General features: G+C 35.6%; 1 protein-coding gene and 1 long non-coding RNA gene across 3 annotated transcripts in view; one reads left to right on the forward strand and one right to left on the reverse strand.

Moving 5' to 3' along the window:
* Positions 1–20,150, forward strand: part of VPS13B (vacuolar protein sorting 13 homolog B) — a 328,745-nt gene that overhangs the window by 228,677 nt on the left and 79,918 nt on the right. For both annotated transcript variants that reach the window (XM_034422515.2, XM_034422516.2), the window contains exons 37-39: positions 6,865–7,067; positions 8,606–8,813; positions 10,043–10,227. In XM_034422515.2, coding sequence (XP_034278406.2) covers positions 6,865–7,067; positions 8,606–8,813; positions 10,043–10,227 — 596 coding nt within the window. The remainder of the gene's footprint in view (positions 1–6,864; positions 7,068–8,605; positions 8,814–10,042; positions 10,228–20,150) is intronic.
* Positions 954–7,725, reverse strand: LOC117668545 (uncharacterized). The gene is made up of 4 exons (XR_015733610.1): positions 7,600–7,725; positions 6,890–7,036; positions 6,126–6,289; positions 954–1,519 (listed from the first exon to the last, which is right to left on the reverse strand). It is a non-coding gene; the product is annotated as an uncharacterized LOC117668545 (long non-coding RNA).

The following is a 20,150-nucleotide window of genomic DNA, read 5'->3' on the forward strand; positions in this document are numbered from 1 at the left end:
TCCTTTTTAATCTCACGCTGATTAGACCTAAGCCCAAATGGCCTTTTAAAATTCCCTGTCAAATTACCAGAAAAAGAAATTAGATGAACAATTTCTCAAAATTTCTCTAAGCAATAACACTTTTAGTTATGACAAAAAACCATTGCCAAAAAAACCAAAACCCATTGAAAAGCATTCCCTCATGAGATCTTCACCTCGATTAAACCTCCTTCAATTAAATCTCAATAGAAACACAGGATTTCAAGGAGTTTACAGGAGAGACACTGTTCAGAAAAACAGAGGAAACAATTCTTTCATACACACATGGTAGTTTTCTCTGTCTCTTTCCTCTTGCGTATATAAACACACTCATAAGATCATGCTAGATCCATATTAAAAACATTTGTTGTGTAGGTTTAAAACCAGTCATTCTCACCTAAGCTTCAAGCTCCTTAACTTAAACCAGTAAGATTTCTGACAACTAAGGTTTCAACAGGGTGCTTGGAGGATGGAGGCAAAAGGGTAGAATAACAAACATAGAAATTATAATAGATTTGCCCAAATGTTGCACCCAAAATATCTGTCTTTCTTCAGTTAACGAAACTAAAATGCTTTTGGAAGAACTGTACGACCAGATTTACATACCATTCTGCAGATTTCATTATAACTTACTAACTAATTGTCAGTGATTGTCAATAGACGAAAATCCACTATTTTAAATATTTTTGACCCGGAGTTCTCCATTTGTAACTATCTTACTAATGGGTTTTTAAACTAACTAGAAGATGACAAAAGCATTGGTACTCTTCAAATTTTTGAAGATACTATATAATGCTTTTCAATATCTGAAAATGTTTTTTTAACCATGTTAGTGGAATCATTTCTTGAGTTTAATTAAAAAAAATAATAATCCTGACCATTTAAATGCAAGAAGCCTAATTGATTTGGTTACATATTCAGACACAATGCATACATTTGAGAGATTATTATTGGGTAGCAGTTCTTACATAACTTGTTTGAACCAATAATGTTTTTAATTCATGACAGACTGCAAGTTTTCCATATAGTAACATCCTAGCAAACAGAAATGTGGTTACAAACTGGGTCAGATAACAGGAGAAAAGCAAGAATTTTCTTTGAATAGTACTGCCAGTCAAAGTACGTAGGTAATATTGTAGGAAGATTTTTTTTAATAAAATTTCTATAATCTTCCTTCCTTCCTTCTTCATGTAATTTGTTTCAAATTACATAAAAGTAATGCAAATGCACGTGTTCATTCATTCACAAACCACACATATATAAGTACACTGAATCTGTTTGGCTGGAAATTGTACAGAACAACTCTTAGGTTTCCAAGAAAGAAGGAGCTATTGGCAGAAGAATGAAGCTGACATATCTTTTTGGTCCAAGAGAAGAAGCTGTTGGAGATAAACCAAGAAGCAGGATACAGCTATAAATAATTATTTAAGAGAATGGAGCTAAATGGGAAGGAGAAGACTGCTTAAAATGATTTTCTTCTTGTAGGAGCACTTCAGAAAGCCTGGGGGGAAACATAAAATATATGGACCATTAGAATTTTGCTGCTCAGGAATGAGGGATTTTTTTTTATAGTTGTCTTTACTTATTTGCCCTTGTCAATTGTCATTGTGCTACATCTTTCACTATTATATTTTGAGAGCAAAATAAGTTATATAGTGGTTTATAAAAGTTAATAGTTCTGGCTTCAAGTAATTGCTATGCAAATCAGCTTCTGGTTAGTATCAATCATATGCCTGCACATTTGTCAAGCATTCCTAGATCACTTCCAGCTGTATAAAGACTACCTACTTATTTCTTTCTAGCATATGGCATCCCATACTTTATAATGACATACAGAAGCCCCATTTTAACGGAGTCTGATTGCCTTTTCTCCATCAACACATTGATACATCCAAGCTCTATAAAGGATCAAAGCGGACCTTCACAATGCAAGGGCTGGCAATATTTTGTAAATCTCATCTAACCATTTTTATTAGCCTCCCGAAGGACTGTTTTGTTTTTTTTTTAATTGCAGAATAGTTGACCAAATTGTTCTTCTCTTGAAAAAAACATGCAAGTGCTCAGCAAAACAACATGTTAACTTGCATGGTATCCATGAAGAAAATTGTAAGCTTTGGATAGCAACAGATTTGGGAATAAATAAATAGATTCTGTGAGCTAGCACGGCAATGATGGAAATGATTAGATTGCTTAAAAGCAAACTAATATTCTACAATTCAGAGTATCCTTGGAGTATCCTTGGAGAGCTCTGTCAAAGCTTTATATATTGGTAGGGAGAAAGGAAATGTCCTTAAACTTTTTTCCCACCTTTTCTAGCTAACAATAACAATAACCATGGGAATTCATCTTGTACAGTGTAGTTGTATACTGTATGCAGATGCATAGAGATCCTACAGTTAGCCTCTGGGGTATGCTGATAGTTTCCATTCATGTTTCAGCACCTTTTCCTGTAGTGTGTAAAGCCTTGTTCTCTATGCATCTCAGCCCCTGTCCAACTTCCAATCCTTTCATTTGGTGCAATGTGATTTCAGCTGCAAAATTTAGTTCGTCCTAAAGGAGAAACAGAACAGCTGAAAAATAAAGCTATAATGGCCTTGAGGAAGAATTTTGGCTCTTAGTAATACTAAAAGTATACTTTTTAAATTGTGCAACTTCAATATACAGGTAGTCCTTGATTTACAACCACAATTGAGCCCAAAATTTCTGTTGTTAAGCGAGTTAACATTTGTTAAGTGAGTTTTCCCCATTTTACGACCTTTCTTGCCACCATTGTTAAGTGAATCACTGCTGTTGAGAAGTCAGAAACTTGGTTGTTAAGTGAACTGGGTTTCCCCATTGACTTTGTTTGTCAAAAGGTTGCAAAAGGTGATCACACGATCTTGGGACACAGCAATGGTCATAAGTATGAAGCAGTTGCCAAGCATCTGAATTTTGATCACATGATTGTCGGCAGGGATGGGTTCTACTTACCTTTACTACCGGTTCGCAACGGGATTGCCTGTGCGCACAAGAAAAAGCTCGTGCGCGCCTTGCTTCTGCGCATGCGCAGATTGCCGATGACAACATCCGGTGCGGTGGGCAGGGCCTCCCACTGGTTTTACTACCGGTTCTTGTGAACCGGTCCGAACCGGGGGCAACCCAGCACTGATTGTCAGGATGCTACAAAGATGGCAACTGTGAAAAATGGACATAAGTCACTTTTTTCAGTGCCGTTGTAACTTTGAATGGTCATTAAATGAACTGTTGTAAGTCGAGGATTGCCTGTAGTTGCTTCTGACAGTATAAATGATCTTCATTTCAAATTCATGGAAACCTTTTCTTTATGGATCATTTGGGCATAAATAAAATTCATACTACTTGACAAAAATATTCCATCAACTTGTCTTAAACTGAAATTAGAGTAATTTTGAGATTAATGTTAATTTTAAAGGTAGGTGTCTCTGGTTAAAAAAGATTAGACTTTGTAGTAGAACATTTTACTGTAACTCGGTGTTTAGTTTCATAGTCACATGAAGCTACAGTGATAAAAACAGAATGGCCATAAGATTATCTGCATTTGTAGTAGAATATGTTAGGGGTGCTTTTTAACTGAAAACCACATTAGATTGAAGCATCAATTGACAGCACCAGAGGCAAAGACAGGCCTAAAGAGGGGTGAGGTAACAGTCCTTTTTTATAAATATACTGTAAGCAAACTAGAATATACATGTGATTGTCTAGTGCAGCTGTGTATTTCATTGGATATAATACATCATGTGCCTAGTGAAGTCATTGAGGCCATTAGGTGTAACTATGAGGCAATGGGGCAGGACTGCAAAGACAGATTTTGAAAAAAAATAAAGAGGCAGTTATTCCATGAACCTCGTTTAGCAACCATAATTGAAACCAGCAGCTTTGTTGTTAAGCAAAGTGATTACTAGGTGAGAAATCACATGACCATGGTTATGCTTTCCTTTTCTCCATTCCCTCACCTTTGCAGAGTGGGAGAGATTGCTTAAACAAGCAACGGGTGGGACACTGAAAAACTCTCTGGATACCTATTTAGAATAGGCTATAATCCACCTTTCTTCTGGTTTACTTGGAAACTCTTCCCCGCTAAGAAATATCTTTTCTAAGGTTTGCATTAGCTGTGCACAATAGTTTATGAAGTAGTTTCTATGTGTTTTTTGGGCACATGTGTTGCTTTGAGTTGACAGCAGGACCTGGGTAACACTTATCTTGAGTTCTGAAACTTTTCCATTATTATCAAATTCAGTGAAAGAACTGAGCAAGTATTTGTTCTGTGAACTCATAAACATTATTATGTTACAGAAAGCTTATTTTTAAAGAGCATTAATTCAATTTGTTATAAAATTATTCTTGGCATAATAGCTACTTTTCAAAATTTACAATAAGGAAACAGGCCGTTTTCCTAATTTCTAAAAGAAATTAATAAGTAAATCTTCCTTCTTTTCTCCCCCAACACAGTTGATGCAAATGCTTTTATGTTACACACATGGGATAGGGCTCTGACTTATAGAGGGATTGGGGAGTTGGGGCAGTTGAATCACAGGTTCGGAGATCCTGTTCTATGAAACAGCTGCCTGTTGTAGACCCTGGATGTATTTTTTAGTTCATTTTTATAAATATTAAATTTCTTTAGAAAAATAAGCCATAGGCATTACAAATTAAGCATAGTGAAATTCAATATTCACAGTGACAATTCCAAATATGAGCACCATAGTTAGAATGGGGGGGGGGAGACCCCTGGCTGAGAAGTCCGGTTCATTTCAATTTATTGTCGTAAGTATAAGAGAGGAAATTAAAGATTTTTTAAAGACTTAGAACTGGACTATGAGTCTCTAATTTTAAAACAATACTTTTCATAAAATAAATATTTTCCACCAAATTTAGCAGTGAAGTTCATAATGTTTTAAACTGTAAATAAATTATGAAAGGATTTATTTTTAACTGTAAGTGTATGATACATAAATCAGTTGGCTGAAGAAATTATTGAAGTCACAAAGTATACTTAGCAAATAGAAGATAGACAATTGCCCATTTTAGAGTAAATGTTCATCTGTAATTAAATGCTATGCAAACAACTGGAAATGATCTTTGCACACACCACATTCCATCTTTAAGTCTTCCTCTTTGAAGCTGCAAGTACAGAGCTATAGAATCAACCTACTGTATCACAGCTAAATCAAGTCCCTTAGCAGTGTTAAATCTTAGGATCCAGAATATAATTACTGTTATTGAAAATGTTATATATATTCATTTACTAATAATAACAAAGCTTAAAGTATCGGTACAGTGGAGATCACAGGACACACTGTTTTTTCCTACTGGCATAAAAACATAAGATTATATTTTAATGGTAAATAAAATTGCCTATCAAATTTATATACTTATTCATTTATATAGCTGGTTCAATAGCTTTAAAACACAGTAGTTTCCTTTTTAAACTGATAATTATGAAGACATCATGCAATTTTACATTGTTTATTGACATTTTATATTTATAACATTTTATGTTGTATATTATAGACATACAGCATATGCTGTATATTTAATGTGGACTCTATAATGAACTCAGTGTTCAAATATTAATATTTTTTTCTCATACTCAGAATCCCGAAGACTATAAATTATCACCTTTTGGATGGGTGATATAGTTTGAACAATTTCTTGTTTTTGGCAATTGACTAATCAATTATTAGGCTTGTTGCTTTCTACCATGGGAAAATTTGCTGTCACATTATGTTACAGAAAGCTTATTTTTAAAGATTATTAATTCAATTTGTTATAAAAAATTATTCTTGGCATAATAGCTACTTTTCAAATTTTACAATAAGGAAACAGACCATTTCCTCTAATTTCTAAAACTTCCACTTTTGACTCATCTAAACATTTCTTTAGAAAGATAATCTAGTGATTTTTGCAAGCTTGAATGAGAATCAATAATCTTCTCAGTAAGAAATGATTTCTGCCTTGTTATAAGGTGACAAGAATCATTCTGATTGTGGTGGCATTAAAACTTGTTTAATAAATAAATAAATAAATAAATAAATAAATAAATAAATAAATAAATAAATAAATAAATAAATAAATAAATAAATAAATACCTTTATCTTTAATGTAGTGCATCAAGGCATTTCTTATTAATTTTCTTATAATCTGGTCAGTCTTTTGAATTATCCTACTCAAATAGCTCTAGGACTCCATGTTTGTATTCTGCTGTTCAATATTATTCTTTTTTCTGGGGAAAAATCCCCAGAAACTAAATATTCTAAAAGGAAAAAGGATTCTTGCTGTTAATTCTCTTAACAAACATAGTTCATTCAACTATTTGAACTATTCAAACATTTAAGTGTTATTAGAAAATGTGCTTTTTGTTCTTTTGTGTTTGTGATTTCCTCTCCCAGTCATATAGTTCCCCCCCTCTCATTTGCATGTTCATATTTCATCGTTGATCATATAATAATTATTTTCTCATATAATAATTATGTTTAGCATGGTAACAATTTAATAGACAATTAGCAATTTAAATTCATTTATTAATTAAAATACTAATTCACATTTTGCCAAATTGTTTGCTATATTCCCTGAACGTCTCTTTAGTATAAACAATGGAATTTATTAAAAGAACTTCCTTTTTACATATTAATACATGAGTTAATGCAAAAAAAATTATAATTGACTAGCGAAAAAAATAATGTTTTAGTTGTAAAAGCATTAAATATATACGATTTGTACATACTTATGTAAGTTATTCCTTTAAAAGTAAATATTTTACTTCTTGAAAAGAAAAAGCAACATATACTTTATGCATAATTAATCGTAGTTTTTTTACGCTTACTTTAGGTATAATTAATAAATCATCACTTACCCTTGACATCAATGATTTCCTTCTCAAGACAAGTCTTCAGGAGAAAAGCAGGACTCTGGTTGGACCTATGTGCTGTTCTGTCACCATAGAAGCCAAATGGTGTAAACATAGCGGGAATCCTGGTCCCGAACTGGTTACTCCAAAAGTCTGTATTGATATAAGAGGCGGACTGATTCAGGTCTGTATGTAGAAAATCATTTGAAATTGTGGACAGAATGAGTATGGACAATAGAAAGTTTTGTTGAGTTAGAGAAAATTCTTCAGATTTAAGGAAATCTTAGACCCGGTGTATTTTATTATCTTACTATGTGGAAATGACATATAGTTCTCTATGTGCCTTAGAAATATTCTATGGCTTATTAACAAGATCCTTTTCTGAGCAGGATATATTATGTCTATCATTTTTTCCCCTATAGCTCTAAGTAAATTTCAGTCTTGTAATCTGAATTTCAACTGTTTTGAAAACATTCAAAGGAAATGACTTCACAGGATTGCTTATTATATATAATTTTATATTCCTTCTACATAATAACTTCAGACCATTTGAAAATAAAACCAGAAAATTGTTATATGGCAGATGACCAGACACTGGTAGCATATTCTCCCGATGACTATTTCTGTTCTACTTTTAGCCGAAATAGAGTCCTAAAATTGTTTGCAATTAGAGTGCACAAAAAAAGAACACATTAATCGTAAATACAGATACTTACTACTGCTGCTTGATGTCGTAGTCACAATTCCAGATTTTTCTCTCTCTAAAAATTCCAAAACTGGCTATTGGTAAGTGTGCCACCCTACAGAAAGAGCCTTTCCATTGAAGAGCAGAACTTAGTTTTTTCATATTTCATTACACAGTTCAGTCTGCAGCTCCTTCCTCTAAAATTAGCTGCAGAATGGCAGGGGTTAGCTGATTTCAAAGATATAAACCCATTGGATTAGCAGTTTGTATCATTACTTAACTATAGCTGTATGTAAACACTGTGTGTCATATGACTTCTCGTCTGTCTTGGGAGAGAAATGAAAACTTGAGGAAATGAACAGTTTTTAGACAATTTTGTTTTCCTGATAGATAGTTCTGATGTTTTCCTTTCCTAGTTTGCTTGTCAGAATAGATGCATAATGTTGTTAACAGTGTATATAATCCCATAATCCTTCAATCTAATCCCCAGACTGACTGGAGATACCTGAGTTGAAATTGAAATAATATATAGGAAACAAAGATGGGAAATGACATACTAAAGTATGTAGGTGATATAAAATTAATCATCCACAGTAGTGCTTTAAAGTTTGTGAACTCTTAAATTTTCAGTATTTCTGATCAATATGACTTAAAACAAATCCTAAAAATAGATAAAGAGAACACAATTAAACAAATGAGTCAAATATATTTGATCATTTATTTATTGAAAGGAAAGACAAAAACAGATTTCTTGCATACCATTATTAAGAGATTTTATACTTTTTCTCTATATTTAAAATAAATCCTGTTTCAAGATTTTTGCAGTAATTTTTTTTTTTTTTACTACTTATAAATACCTTCTGCCCTCAGGACCAGGGTCTGAATTTTTAAACCCTTTATGATGCATGAACCTGTTTTTCTGATAAATCTAAAAAAGTCCTAGAATAAACTTTCTAACAATTAAGTTACCGGAAAGAAGTGGATATAAAGTATTTAATTTTTTTCAAGTTGCTCACTATAATTTTTCTCGTTACAAGGTTTTTTGGGGACAGGAACATTTGAACTGCTTAGTTCTTCTTAATGAACTTCTGCAAACTTACCTTGTTCAAGAAGACAAGATACAAGGACAAATGACCAGTCAGATATATCCAGTACAATTTTCAATGGAGAAGAACCAGATTTCTAAAACAGAACATACTTCAGATGATCTACGAACAGGCTTATTCCAGTATATACAAGATACAGGTATTATACAGCAGTTATGGAGTAATTTTGTACTAATCTGTAGTACTGAATTTTCTTTAGATAATTTTTAACAATTTTTTATTTTTTATTTTTTTCAAATTTTATTGGTTTTTTATTATGAAATATAATAATACAATTCAACGTTTTTCGGTTCCATGGTGTTAATATATGAATACATGTTATTTACATAGTATTTACATAGTATTGCATCTTTGCTTAGATATAATTTGAAAGATATTACAAATAGTAATGCACAATTCTTTATGATTAGCTAAATTGTATAATTACTTGCTGGAATACGACATGATAGAAGAGGTGGTTAAGGATCAGATGATAGCATGGGCCAAAAACATTGGACAAAACATAAATTTAAACGAATGGGACACAATTTGGAACAGTAACCTTAAAATGACCAGGGCGGTAGCTTATAAGGAAAATCAATATAAAATGCTGTACAGGTGGCACTTAGCCCCTGCCAGGATTGCCAAAATCTATCCCAACACGAGTCCCAATTGTTGGAAATGTGGCCACCACCAAGGCACCTTCTACCATTGTTGGTGAACCTGACCCCAAGCGAAAAATTTTTGGAAAATGATTTGGAAATGGATTACAGAAATAATAGAAGACAATATCGATTTTGAATCAAAAATCTTTCTCCTGGGAATCCTGAAAACAGAATACAAAAAAAAAAAGAAAAAAAGAAGTACCTAATTATACATATAACGACAGCGGCAAGAATAACGTATGCTCAGTATTGGAAAGAGAAAAAACTACCACCCGAAGAACAAGTAATCAGGAAAATACTAGAGTGCGCCAAAATGAATAAGCTAACATTAGAACTTAACGAAAGAGAGAACATGGAATACTATAATGTGTGGGAGTTGTGGTATGAGTGGATAGAGAAAAGAAACAAAAAGTGAAGTTTGAGAAGTATAAAGGTTAACCAATAATGATCATAAAGAGTTGAGTATTATTACTTGCATTATTAAATTGCAACTAAGTAAGGATACAAATTTATGTAAACAAGTAAACAACATGTATATATAATTTTTAACAATTTTTTAATACAGACATTTGTTCGTTTGTTTTTAAGTTTGTGGATGCTTTTAAAATTTGGATTTCATTTTAATTTTTCTTGTTTCAATTTATTTTAACTTCATTGTTCTCCAAGACTAGGACATTCTTTGGGTAAATTATTCTTCTTCCTCCATTTCACCTCAATTTAATAGATACACAAAAACTACCAGGTGCCTATGAAGTTGTGTTTTACAATGAAACCGAGGATGATCCAGGAATGATGTTATGGAGATATCCAGAACCCAGAGTACTCACCCTTGTGAGAATCACCCCAGTTCCTTTTAACACCACTGAAGATCCAGATATTAGCACTGCAGATCTTGGAGATGTACTTCAGGTTGGTAGCATCTTTATTAATTTGGAAAACAACTTTCAGGATGCCAATGGGAAATTAGTTTAAAAAATAAAAATACATCCCTGAATTATAAAAGACAAACAGTGGCCCTTCATTAGAAATGATGGAGTCTCAATTTGTTAAGAGTTTATTTATTAAATTTGTATGTCACCAGACTTCAAATAATTTCCAATCTTTGGTTTCAGTAAATCTGAAAAATGAAAAATATATGGTATTTTGCAAATGTAATATTAGAAAGAAGATGGCTATTTAATATAATATTGGTTTTTTTCTATGTTTTTGTAATATTTGCAGTGCATTACTTTGTCTTGTAAGTAATTTAGAGCTAATCTGGAATGGAACCACATCGAAATCTTAGAAATTACAGGTAGTCCTTATTCAGCAGTCACTTATTCAGTGACTATTTATGACAGCGCTGAATAAGGGGACTTACAACTATTCCTTGTAATTGTGGCTGTTGCAGCATTCCCACTGTCATGTCATCCTGATTTGGTTGCTTGGCAGCCAATTCACAATCACGATGGTTGCAGCATCCCGTGATCTCAATTGCCTTTTGAGATCTTCACTGCTGGTTTCCAACAAGCAAAGTTGATGGGAAAGCTGGCAGGAAATCACAAATGGCATTCCCGTGATCACAGGACACTGCGGCCATGTGGGATTTGTGTAACAACAGCCACTGGAACTGCTGCAACTGCCATTATAAGTGGGCGTGAAAGAGTTGCTGGTCCCAATTACCATAATTAAGGGAGGACGCCTGTAATTTATGAAATATATTACAAATAATACAATGAAATGCATAATTTGCATATTTTTTACTCATATAGAGATGGGCTCTGATTTTGTTTTTACATATTTAATTCAACTTTGTTCAAATAGCCACTATAGGTTTCATATGCAGAAATCACTCATTTAATTGATTTATTTTATGCTCTCAGGTGACTAGTCAAACAGCTGAATGATTCTGTTTTGTTTTCAAGAGAAGAAGCCCTAGATTGTTCAAATATGTCATGATGAAATAAAGAGGGAAATACTGAAGGGTGTTCCTTTTGCGAAACAAAGATGTTTTGCAATGTTGGATGCTGCATGGACAGATAATCCATTAAAAAGTCTGTGGACTTGTACTCTTTTAGACTTTTAACACTCTGATGATGATCTATAAATTCTATTCCCTCTCTGTTTACAATATATAAAGTAGTAAGTACTTGCTACTACTTTTTCTTTTTTCTTTTGGGATCTCTGCAAAAATCAGTACTTTGTGATTTGGGGCAGGGTTGGGTTCTACTTACCTTTACTGCCGGTTCGCAGCAGGGTTGTGCGCTTTTCTGCGCGTGCGCAGAAGCGTTTTGGTGATGTCAGGGTCAGTGGGCAGAGCCTCCCGCTGGTTTTACTACCGGTTCTATAGAACTGATGCGAACCGGGGGCAACCCACCACTGATTTGGGGGCAATATAATAGATAGTACTCAATTTATGACAATTCATTTAGCGACCATTCAAAGTTACAACAGCACTGAATAAATGGTGCTTATGACTGGTCATTGGCGTTCAAGTTGTCTCAGCACCCTTCTGGTCACACGATTGCAATCTGAGTGCTTAGCAACCAATTTGCACTTATAAGTGCACTTATAAGTTGCAGCACCCCACTATCCCCTAATGACCATTTGCAACCTTCTCTGCTGGCTTCTCTAGAAATGGGGAAGCCAATAGGGAAGGTTGCAAGTTGCTGGGGTAAGTCTCCCCCATCAGTGCAGCCTTCTGCAGTTTTTCTTCACTCATGCTGCACTGTCTATTCATGCATCCCCATGCACCCTTATAGAACATTGTCACACTTCCTTGTACACTTGCATATCTTTCCCAAGCATCATCACAGCTCCTTCACACCCATGTGCACCCAGAAGCAGCCACTTATTTGCCTGCTGGCCAGAGGTGGGTTTCAGCAGGTTCTGACCAATTCTCGAGAACCGGTAGCAGAAATTTTGAGTAGTTCGGAGAACCGGTAGTAAAAATTCTGACTGGCCCTGCCCCCATCTATTCTCTGCCTCCCAAGTCCCAACTGATCAGGAGGAAATGGGGATTTTGCAGTAACCTTCCCCTGGAGTGGGGTGGGAATGGAGATTTTACAGTATCCTTTCCCTGCCATGCCCACCAAGCCATGCCCACCAAGCCATGCCACGCCCACCAAGCCACACCCACAGAACCGGTAGTAAAAAATTTTGAAACCCACCACTGCTGCTGGTCCTCTTGTGAGCTTCCTATATTGGCCTGCTTATGAACTGCCTGGGACTTGAAACTTCCAGTAGGCTTCCCTGCTAATTTGGTTGTGGAAGTTTCCTAACCTAACGACCATGGAATTCGATTAACAACAATAGTAAGAACTACAGGGATTCCTGTTACTAAGTGATGCAGTCACACGTTATCACCTCATCTCTTAGCGAATTCCACTTCTAGTTGCCATCATAAGTCAAGTAACTACTTGTACAGAGTATAAAAAGCAAAAATGTCCCCTGTTAAAGTATTAAATGAGGACTAATTCAAATGACAGCCACAAAGTTCATAGAGAGAACTTTCAGCCTTAACTTTTGCTTATCTCGTTGAATTCCTTGTGAATATAAGTATGAGCAAGTGAATCACATTCACAGGTTTGAACTTGTTAGAGGAAACACAGAACATAATTGTAAGATACAATGCTATTTTTGTTCACATTGTTTTAGAAAAATACAATTTGTTTCATCCTATAATTCTTAAGCAGTAACCATTTATAGCAGGTTTCATTGAAGTTTAGGGAAGAACAAACTTCAGAAATAAATCTTTTGAAAAGCAGGAAATTTGCTTGATTTGGGTTTTTTGTGTGTGCCATAATTGCATTTTTGGCACTTTATAAAATACAAAATGAAAAGAAGGAATATGGAACATGTATAATAAGTAGTTTCTACCTGGGAGGAGTTCTACCTCTCTCCTCTCTTCCCTCTGCCACTATAACCTATATCTTTCGAAAAGGAGTATTGGCCCATAACCATTTAGGCTTGATTGAGACAGGAAATCTATATTTTACATTCATTTAGAATTTACATTCGTTTAGAAAATGAAAAAGGGAATAGTATGTATACATTGTCTAGTTACATGATTTGACCCTAACTTTAAATAAACATTTCTGAGCTAAAATATATGAGCTAGATATTTATTTCAAGCACCATGTTCAGCTATAAATAGACACTCTCCCTCTCTCCCCCCGCTCTCTTTATATACATATACATATACATATACATATACATATACATATACATATACATATACATATGCTCTTTGGGGCAATTGTCTTGAAATTAGTCACGAGTCATAACTTTAACACAGATTTAACATAGCAATCCATGAGAAAACAATTGTGAGGCGCATCAGAGGCACTCCTATTTTTTCTTTTTGGAGAGAATACTTCATTTTGTGCTCGCTTGTGACTTTTTGTTTTACATTTCCCATTGAGACTACAGTGTTGAGCTGGCAATTGAGAGCCTGGGAAAAGAGCTTTTTGGAAAACCACACATTTTACTGATGTTTGAGTCATTTCTCACATTTCAGAAGCAAGTATTTTGGAAATCCAAATAATTTGTGTATGACATGCAATGATTTAAGTTCTTGGTATTAGCAAAGAAAACCATAAAAATTCTACCACAGTTATCAGGAAGGAAGGAATTCTTCCCTGGTTTAAAAGTCTTCAGTTTTAACCAATCTCATTGCCTTTAATTGGGAAATAGAATTAGTATAGCTTTTTATTCTTTTGCAGTGGATTTAGCAATAAGTTCTGTAGACCCTAAATGTTTCCTGCAAACATTCAAGGGTTGCATGTTTATCTGAACAATTGGCTTAGAAACAAATAAGGCAGTAATTGAATGTTGGAGTTTCCATGCTTGCAAAATAATGCTGAATTGGAGGATCATTCTATAATACAGAATAACAGAGTTGGAAGGAACCTTGGAGGTCTTCTAGTCTAGTCCCCCTGCTCAGACAGGAAGCCCTATACCACTCCAGACAAATGGTTGTCCAATCTCTTTTTAAAAACTCCCGGTTTTCGAGCATTCATAACTTCTGGAGGCAAGTTGTTCCAATGATTAATTGCTCTAACTGTCTGGAAATAATAATAACGAGAGGTAGAGATTTATTTTGTTTTATTAAAAGTAGATGCCACTGATTTTTAAAATGTTTTATTTTAATATCTGTAAAGAGTGACAACTATCTTTTGTTTTCAAAGGAATATAACCCAACTTTTTCCTGACTATCTGATACTAGTCTTAGTCAGTGGTGAAATCCAATTTTTTTTACTACCGGTTCTGTGGGCGTGGCTTGGTGGGTGTGGTTGGCTTGGTGGGCGTGGCTTGGTGGACATGGCAGGGGAAGGATGCTGCAAAATCTCCATTCCCACCCCACTCCAGGGGAAGAATACTGCAAAATCCCCATTCCCTCCCCACTCTGGGGCCAGCCAGAGGTGGTGTTTGCCGGTTCTCCGAACTACTCAAAATTTCTGCTACCAGTTCTCTGAACTGCTCCAAATTTCCGCTACTAGTTCTCCAGAACCTGTCAGAATCTGCTGGATTTCACTCCTGGTCTTAGTGCTCTACCTTTGTGGAGGAGATTTATATTAGTTTCTCCCAATGAAACAGATACACCTATTCCTGTAGAAGAAAGACTTAGTGGTGGTGACACTTGAAAATTCAAATTTGGATTATTAGCAATTTCCTTTTTATATAGTAGCTTGTGAAGCCAGGCTTGAGTCATGAGAAATTGAGCAGATTAAGGACAGTCCAAAATTTGCACTTGGCTAAGAATGTGGTAGCAGAGGAGATGTATGTATTTCCAGCAAATGCCCTAGTACCCTTTGTTGGGATAGCTTCACTTGGTTATTGCTTCTTTCTGGATTCAAATCAATGTTCTAGTTTTGTTCTTACAAAGCTTGGGTCTAGATTACTTGGCTACATGAAGGACGACCTTCAAGTATCCAAGATACCATACGTTCTTTGATCTTCCCTGTAGTATCTTTTGCAGGTCCTACCATAGATACATATACATCAATGGCTAATTCTGCTTTTTCTGTGGGGGAAGCTAAACTGTCAATCAATTTGTCTATTGGAATTGAGGGTGGCCTCTTCCTTGTTTAATATAAAGTATGGAATAAAATATTTATTTTTACTAAGATTTTATTGTATATTTATATTATTGTATAATAAGCCACCTAGAGGAAACCACAAAATGGAAGTGGGTTGTGTATACACAAACAAGAGTGGTCAAGATATGAGTTTTGAGGTCTCTCTCTCTCTCTGTGTCTCTGTCTCTGTCTCTCTCTCTCTGTCTCTGTCTCTCTCTCCCCCCCACCCCGCTCTTTCTCTCTCCACACACACATATACACGACTTGCCTTTTCAAGGTTTTTGGTTGTTACTGAATTTTCTTTCAGTGAAAAATTCATGAGCAAAAATGACTCAACAATTAAAGCTCAATAAGTGCATGTATCAAATGCGTGTTTGACATGTACACATCGCCATTATAAATCTCAGGTAGTAATGTGGGAAATTAAAATGGTAAATATTGGTCTAGATGTCTTGATGATCTGATTCACATGGGTAGTTTTGTATACAATGGTATAGTGGCTTTACTGCAATAAAATACAAAGCCAGATAAATATTAGAGTCAGAATTCTTGAAAGTATTCCTTGTTTTCCTATTGTTGCTGTTGAAGTTTTAAGGCAGTTTGTGGATAGACACATAGTAAAAAAAAAAAAAAAACCCTAGTGGCTTTTCTCCTAATGATACTGGTTTTGTATGACTTTATTTCCATATATATGTACACACTTTATGTGTAATGCATTTTTCTTTTCCCTCTGATTCTGTGTGTTTTGTCAGACTGCTTTTAAATGTTTGTTTAGTTGTTCATTTAGTTTCCCTTCCCCTTTTATTGAGACGAGGCAGGTTTTGTGGCACATTTTTTAATTCACAGAACTATTCAGCACACCTGCATTTGCTCTAAACCTAGTAGCTTGATGAATTGATAAGATAAGCTGGCCACATGTTTTTTCTAAAAATAAAGGAATGTTATGTATTTCTTCCTAAAGGTTAAAATTATTTCTCATGGCTCTTGAATTACCATATTCTGATACCAAGGGAAAATAAAACCTCAGCTCAGAATCTTGTTTGTACTTAGAGGGCTTTCCGGACAGGAAGGCAATCTTGATGCAATGCAGTAAGCCACAATACCAGTGGGCATTACAGGTGAAAAACGTGCAGCTGTGCCCCATACCACAAATATACAGTGAATATTTCCTGTACAGAAATAAGGCTTGGCTAACTTTGTTTCCCAAGAGGAGATCACATTAAAATGTTATAAAATCATGATTTCCTGCATTTGAATACTTGTGGTTTCTCAACTGGTTCCAATATTACAAAAGTTTTTTTTATGGCTTCTATTAGTTGAAGATGTATAGGAGCCTCATTCTTAAGTAATCTAAAAGGCAGAGAGAGATACGTAAAAAAAAAAGCTCTTTTTCAAGCAAACTTGGATTTTCTTGACATTTCGGCTATATAACTGAGGATTCAGTTATACAGCCGAAATGAATAATAATTCCATGGGTTTTATTTAATAAAAATCATATCTGTCCAAGTATTGGTAAAATGTGTATACCATATATTAGCTGCTGGACTTTCCCATAAAGAAAATTTAAACGCAGTAACATGGAATGGAAAGTATTCTTTAAATTTGATTTATTCCTGTGTAAGAAAAAAAAATCAGTACAGGACATTGAATTCATAAAATGATCTTAATAATTTATACAATAGAAGATAATATTTGTAGCTCAGGGTTGAACTGTGGAGTCCTTGGTGCTCTCTGGGGTTCATTGTTTTTTTGCAGACGTTTCATTACCCAACTGGGTAACATTGTCACACCCTAGGGCAGTGATGGCTAACCTTTTTCCCATTGTGTGCCAGGAGCGGGGGGGGAGTCACGTGCACATGCCCACACCCATAATTCTATGTGTCCTGCCCCCCCCCATACTCCTGGCATGTGATGGCACAGTAGGCCCGTTTTTTGCTCTCCCCAGCCTCCAGAACCTTTCTAGGAGTCTGGGGAGGGCGAAAACGGCCTTCCCCATCCCCCCAGAGGCCAAAAATGGCCCATTTGCCAACTTCCTGTCCCACCCATGGAGCTGAGCTCGCATGCCCACCAATATGGCTATGCATGCCACCTGTGGCACACGTGCCATAGGTTTATTTATTTATTTATTTATTTTTCATATTTGTATACCGCCCTACTCCCGAAGGACTCAGGGCGGTGAACAGTCATAAATAATACAAAGACATATAAAAGTTAAAGACTATTAAAAAACAGATTAAATAATTTAGGCTCAAAAAATTAAAACCAAAACATCTAAATTTATCTAAAAGAGATCTAAAATCCGATTTAAAAACCCGATTTAAAAGCCAATTTAAAAGGGAGAGTTAGGCGAGACCAGCCTGTTGGAATAGAAATGTTTTCAGGGCACGGCGGAAGATGCATAAGTCTTGGATCTTTCGTAACTCCGGGGGGAGCCCGTTCCAGATGGCAGGTGCCCCCACAGAGAAGGCTCTCCCCCTGGGGGCCGCCAGTCAACATAGTTTGGCCAACGGAACCCCGAGGAGCCCCTCTCTATGGGAGCGAACTGGTCGGTGAGAGGCTATTGGTGGCAGGAGGCGGTCTCGTAAGTACCCTGGCCCTGAGCCATGGAGCGCTCTAAAGATAGTAACCAAAACCTTGAAGCGCACCCGGAAGACCACCGGGAGCCAGTGTAGTTCGCGCTCATGGTTCATGATCATGGTCCTAGGGAGTGGGAATTTCTCTCTTTTTATACACTTGTGTCTTGCTCTATCAGTGTTGGTGGGTCCTTGATTAGGCTTTTGTTTACTATTACCCTGTTTCCCCCAAAATAAGACATCCCCTGATAATAAGCCCAATTGGGCTTTTGAGCACATGGCAATAAGGCCAAACGCTTATTTCAGGGTTCAAAGAATATAAGACAGGGTCTTATTTTTGGGGAAACACGATAGCTTTGTCTGAGCTGGTAGAATGACCAACAATACAAGAGGGCATAACTCTTTTATGGAGTTACCAACTTTACATGATAAAAGAAAGCTTATTAGCTTCAAATTGATGGTAACAGGAGTTCCTAGTAAGTTACTGCTTCTGGCGAGGTTAAAGGCAGCAGTGAAGTAAGGGTAGTCCACAATGGAGGTAAGGTTCCAATAAAGGAGACTTGTTCCAATATTTCAGACATATCCATACAATTTTGTTGGAAACAAGTTTAATTCTGAAGTTCTGTCCTAGATAAGTTGACTTTAGACCTGAGGCATCTTTTTACATTTTTCTGTTGTTTTTCTAGGTTTACTATTAGCTGTTTTGTGCTTGTCAGCCCAATGTTATGTGATTTGATTTGATTTAAGATGGGTGGCCATATAAATTGACACAATCAATGAATTAAATACAAATAATGTTTATAATATTATTTATTTATTTTGCGTCCTGCTTTGAGAATAGACCTGCAGATTGCTGAGTAGCAACTATTTGGTGAGCCAAATAGTTCTTTCATTTCTCTAACATTAAGGCTGCCTCTGATTTCCCATTGTAGAGGCACTTTGAAAATAACTTTATAGCTGGTAATGGAGAATGGGAGGAGCCATTTTTTAAGAGAGGCAGCATCTAGGCCACGTTGGGCTTTGGCAATCAGAAATAGAATTTTAGATTGGGCCAAAAAATAATTAGTGGTTATTTAGTGAAAGACTCTACTGCTGAACAAATAGGTGTGGGATTGTATTAGTATTTTAGTGTACCCTATGAGTTGCCCTATGGTCTTGTTCTATGGATACTGATTCTTGTTGCAGGTGGTCCTTAACTTAGCGACTGTTCAAAGTTACAGTGCCACTGAAGAAAAGGGACTTATGAACAGTTTTCACACTTTATGACCATTGAAGCCTCCTCATGGTATCATGATCAAAATTTGGGTGCTTGACAACTGGCATGTATTTATGACAGTTGCACTGTCCTGGGGTCATGTGATCACCATTTGTAACCTTCGCTGGCTTCCAACAAGCATAGTCAATGGGGGAAGCCAAATTCATTTAATGATTGCATGATTCCCTTAACAGCTGCAATGATTTGCTTAACAACTGTGGCAAAAAGGTCAGAAAATCGTGCACAACTCACTTAACAACTGCCTTGCTTAGCAAGAGAAATGTTGAGCTCCATTGTGGTTATAAGGGGAAGGCTACCTGTTTCAGTGTCTCTAACTCCATGGAGAGTATATTACTTCTGGTGTTGGTTATTTTTTTGTCTCCGTTTACTATTTTAAAAGGTATGTATTCTGAATATTTATAATTGGTATAATGCCTAAAGAAACAGTTTTGCAAGACATGTGGTAAAGTTACAGAAGTTAGCCAAGAAGTAAATAATTTATTTATTCATAATGACTCCAGATTCTTATGTGGGGAGAGAAATAGTTTGGAATTTTCAGCTGAAGCTTGTAACCAAGGACATTGTGTTTTGCTTCCACAAACAATGATCGTATGAGAGATGCAGAAGGAATTTATCGAAAAGCCTTTCTTCCTATCTATATTAGTTGCAGTAGCAATAAGACCTTCCAAAATGGCTTAAGATTGGAAGCTATCTGTCATCATACTATCTATTCAGTTGGCTGATATTAGTCTAGATATGCTAACTTCTTCTAAATTTCCATAACCAGAATAAATTTCCTCTTCACTTGGGTATTTTAAATGGAAGGCTCTTATTCAACAGGCTTTATGCAGTTCTTCCTTTTCTATATAATATTATTAAAAAGAGTTACAGAAAAAAACTAAAAAAAACTAATGTATGGAGTAAGCAAAAAAGAAAAGAGAGAAA

This window comes from Pantherophis guttatus, chromosome 3 (genome assembly GCF_059756535.1).
Source record: "Pantherophis guttatus breed Tessera chromosome 3, ASM5975653v1, whole genome shotgun sequence".
NCBI classification, from domain to species: Eukaryota; Metazoa; Chordata; class Lepidosauria; order Squamata; family Colubridae; genus Pantherophis; species Pantherophis guttatus.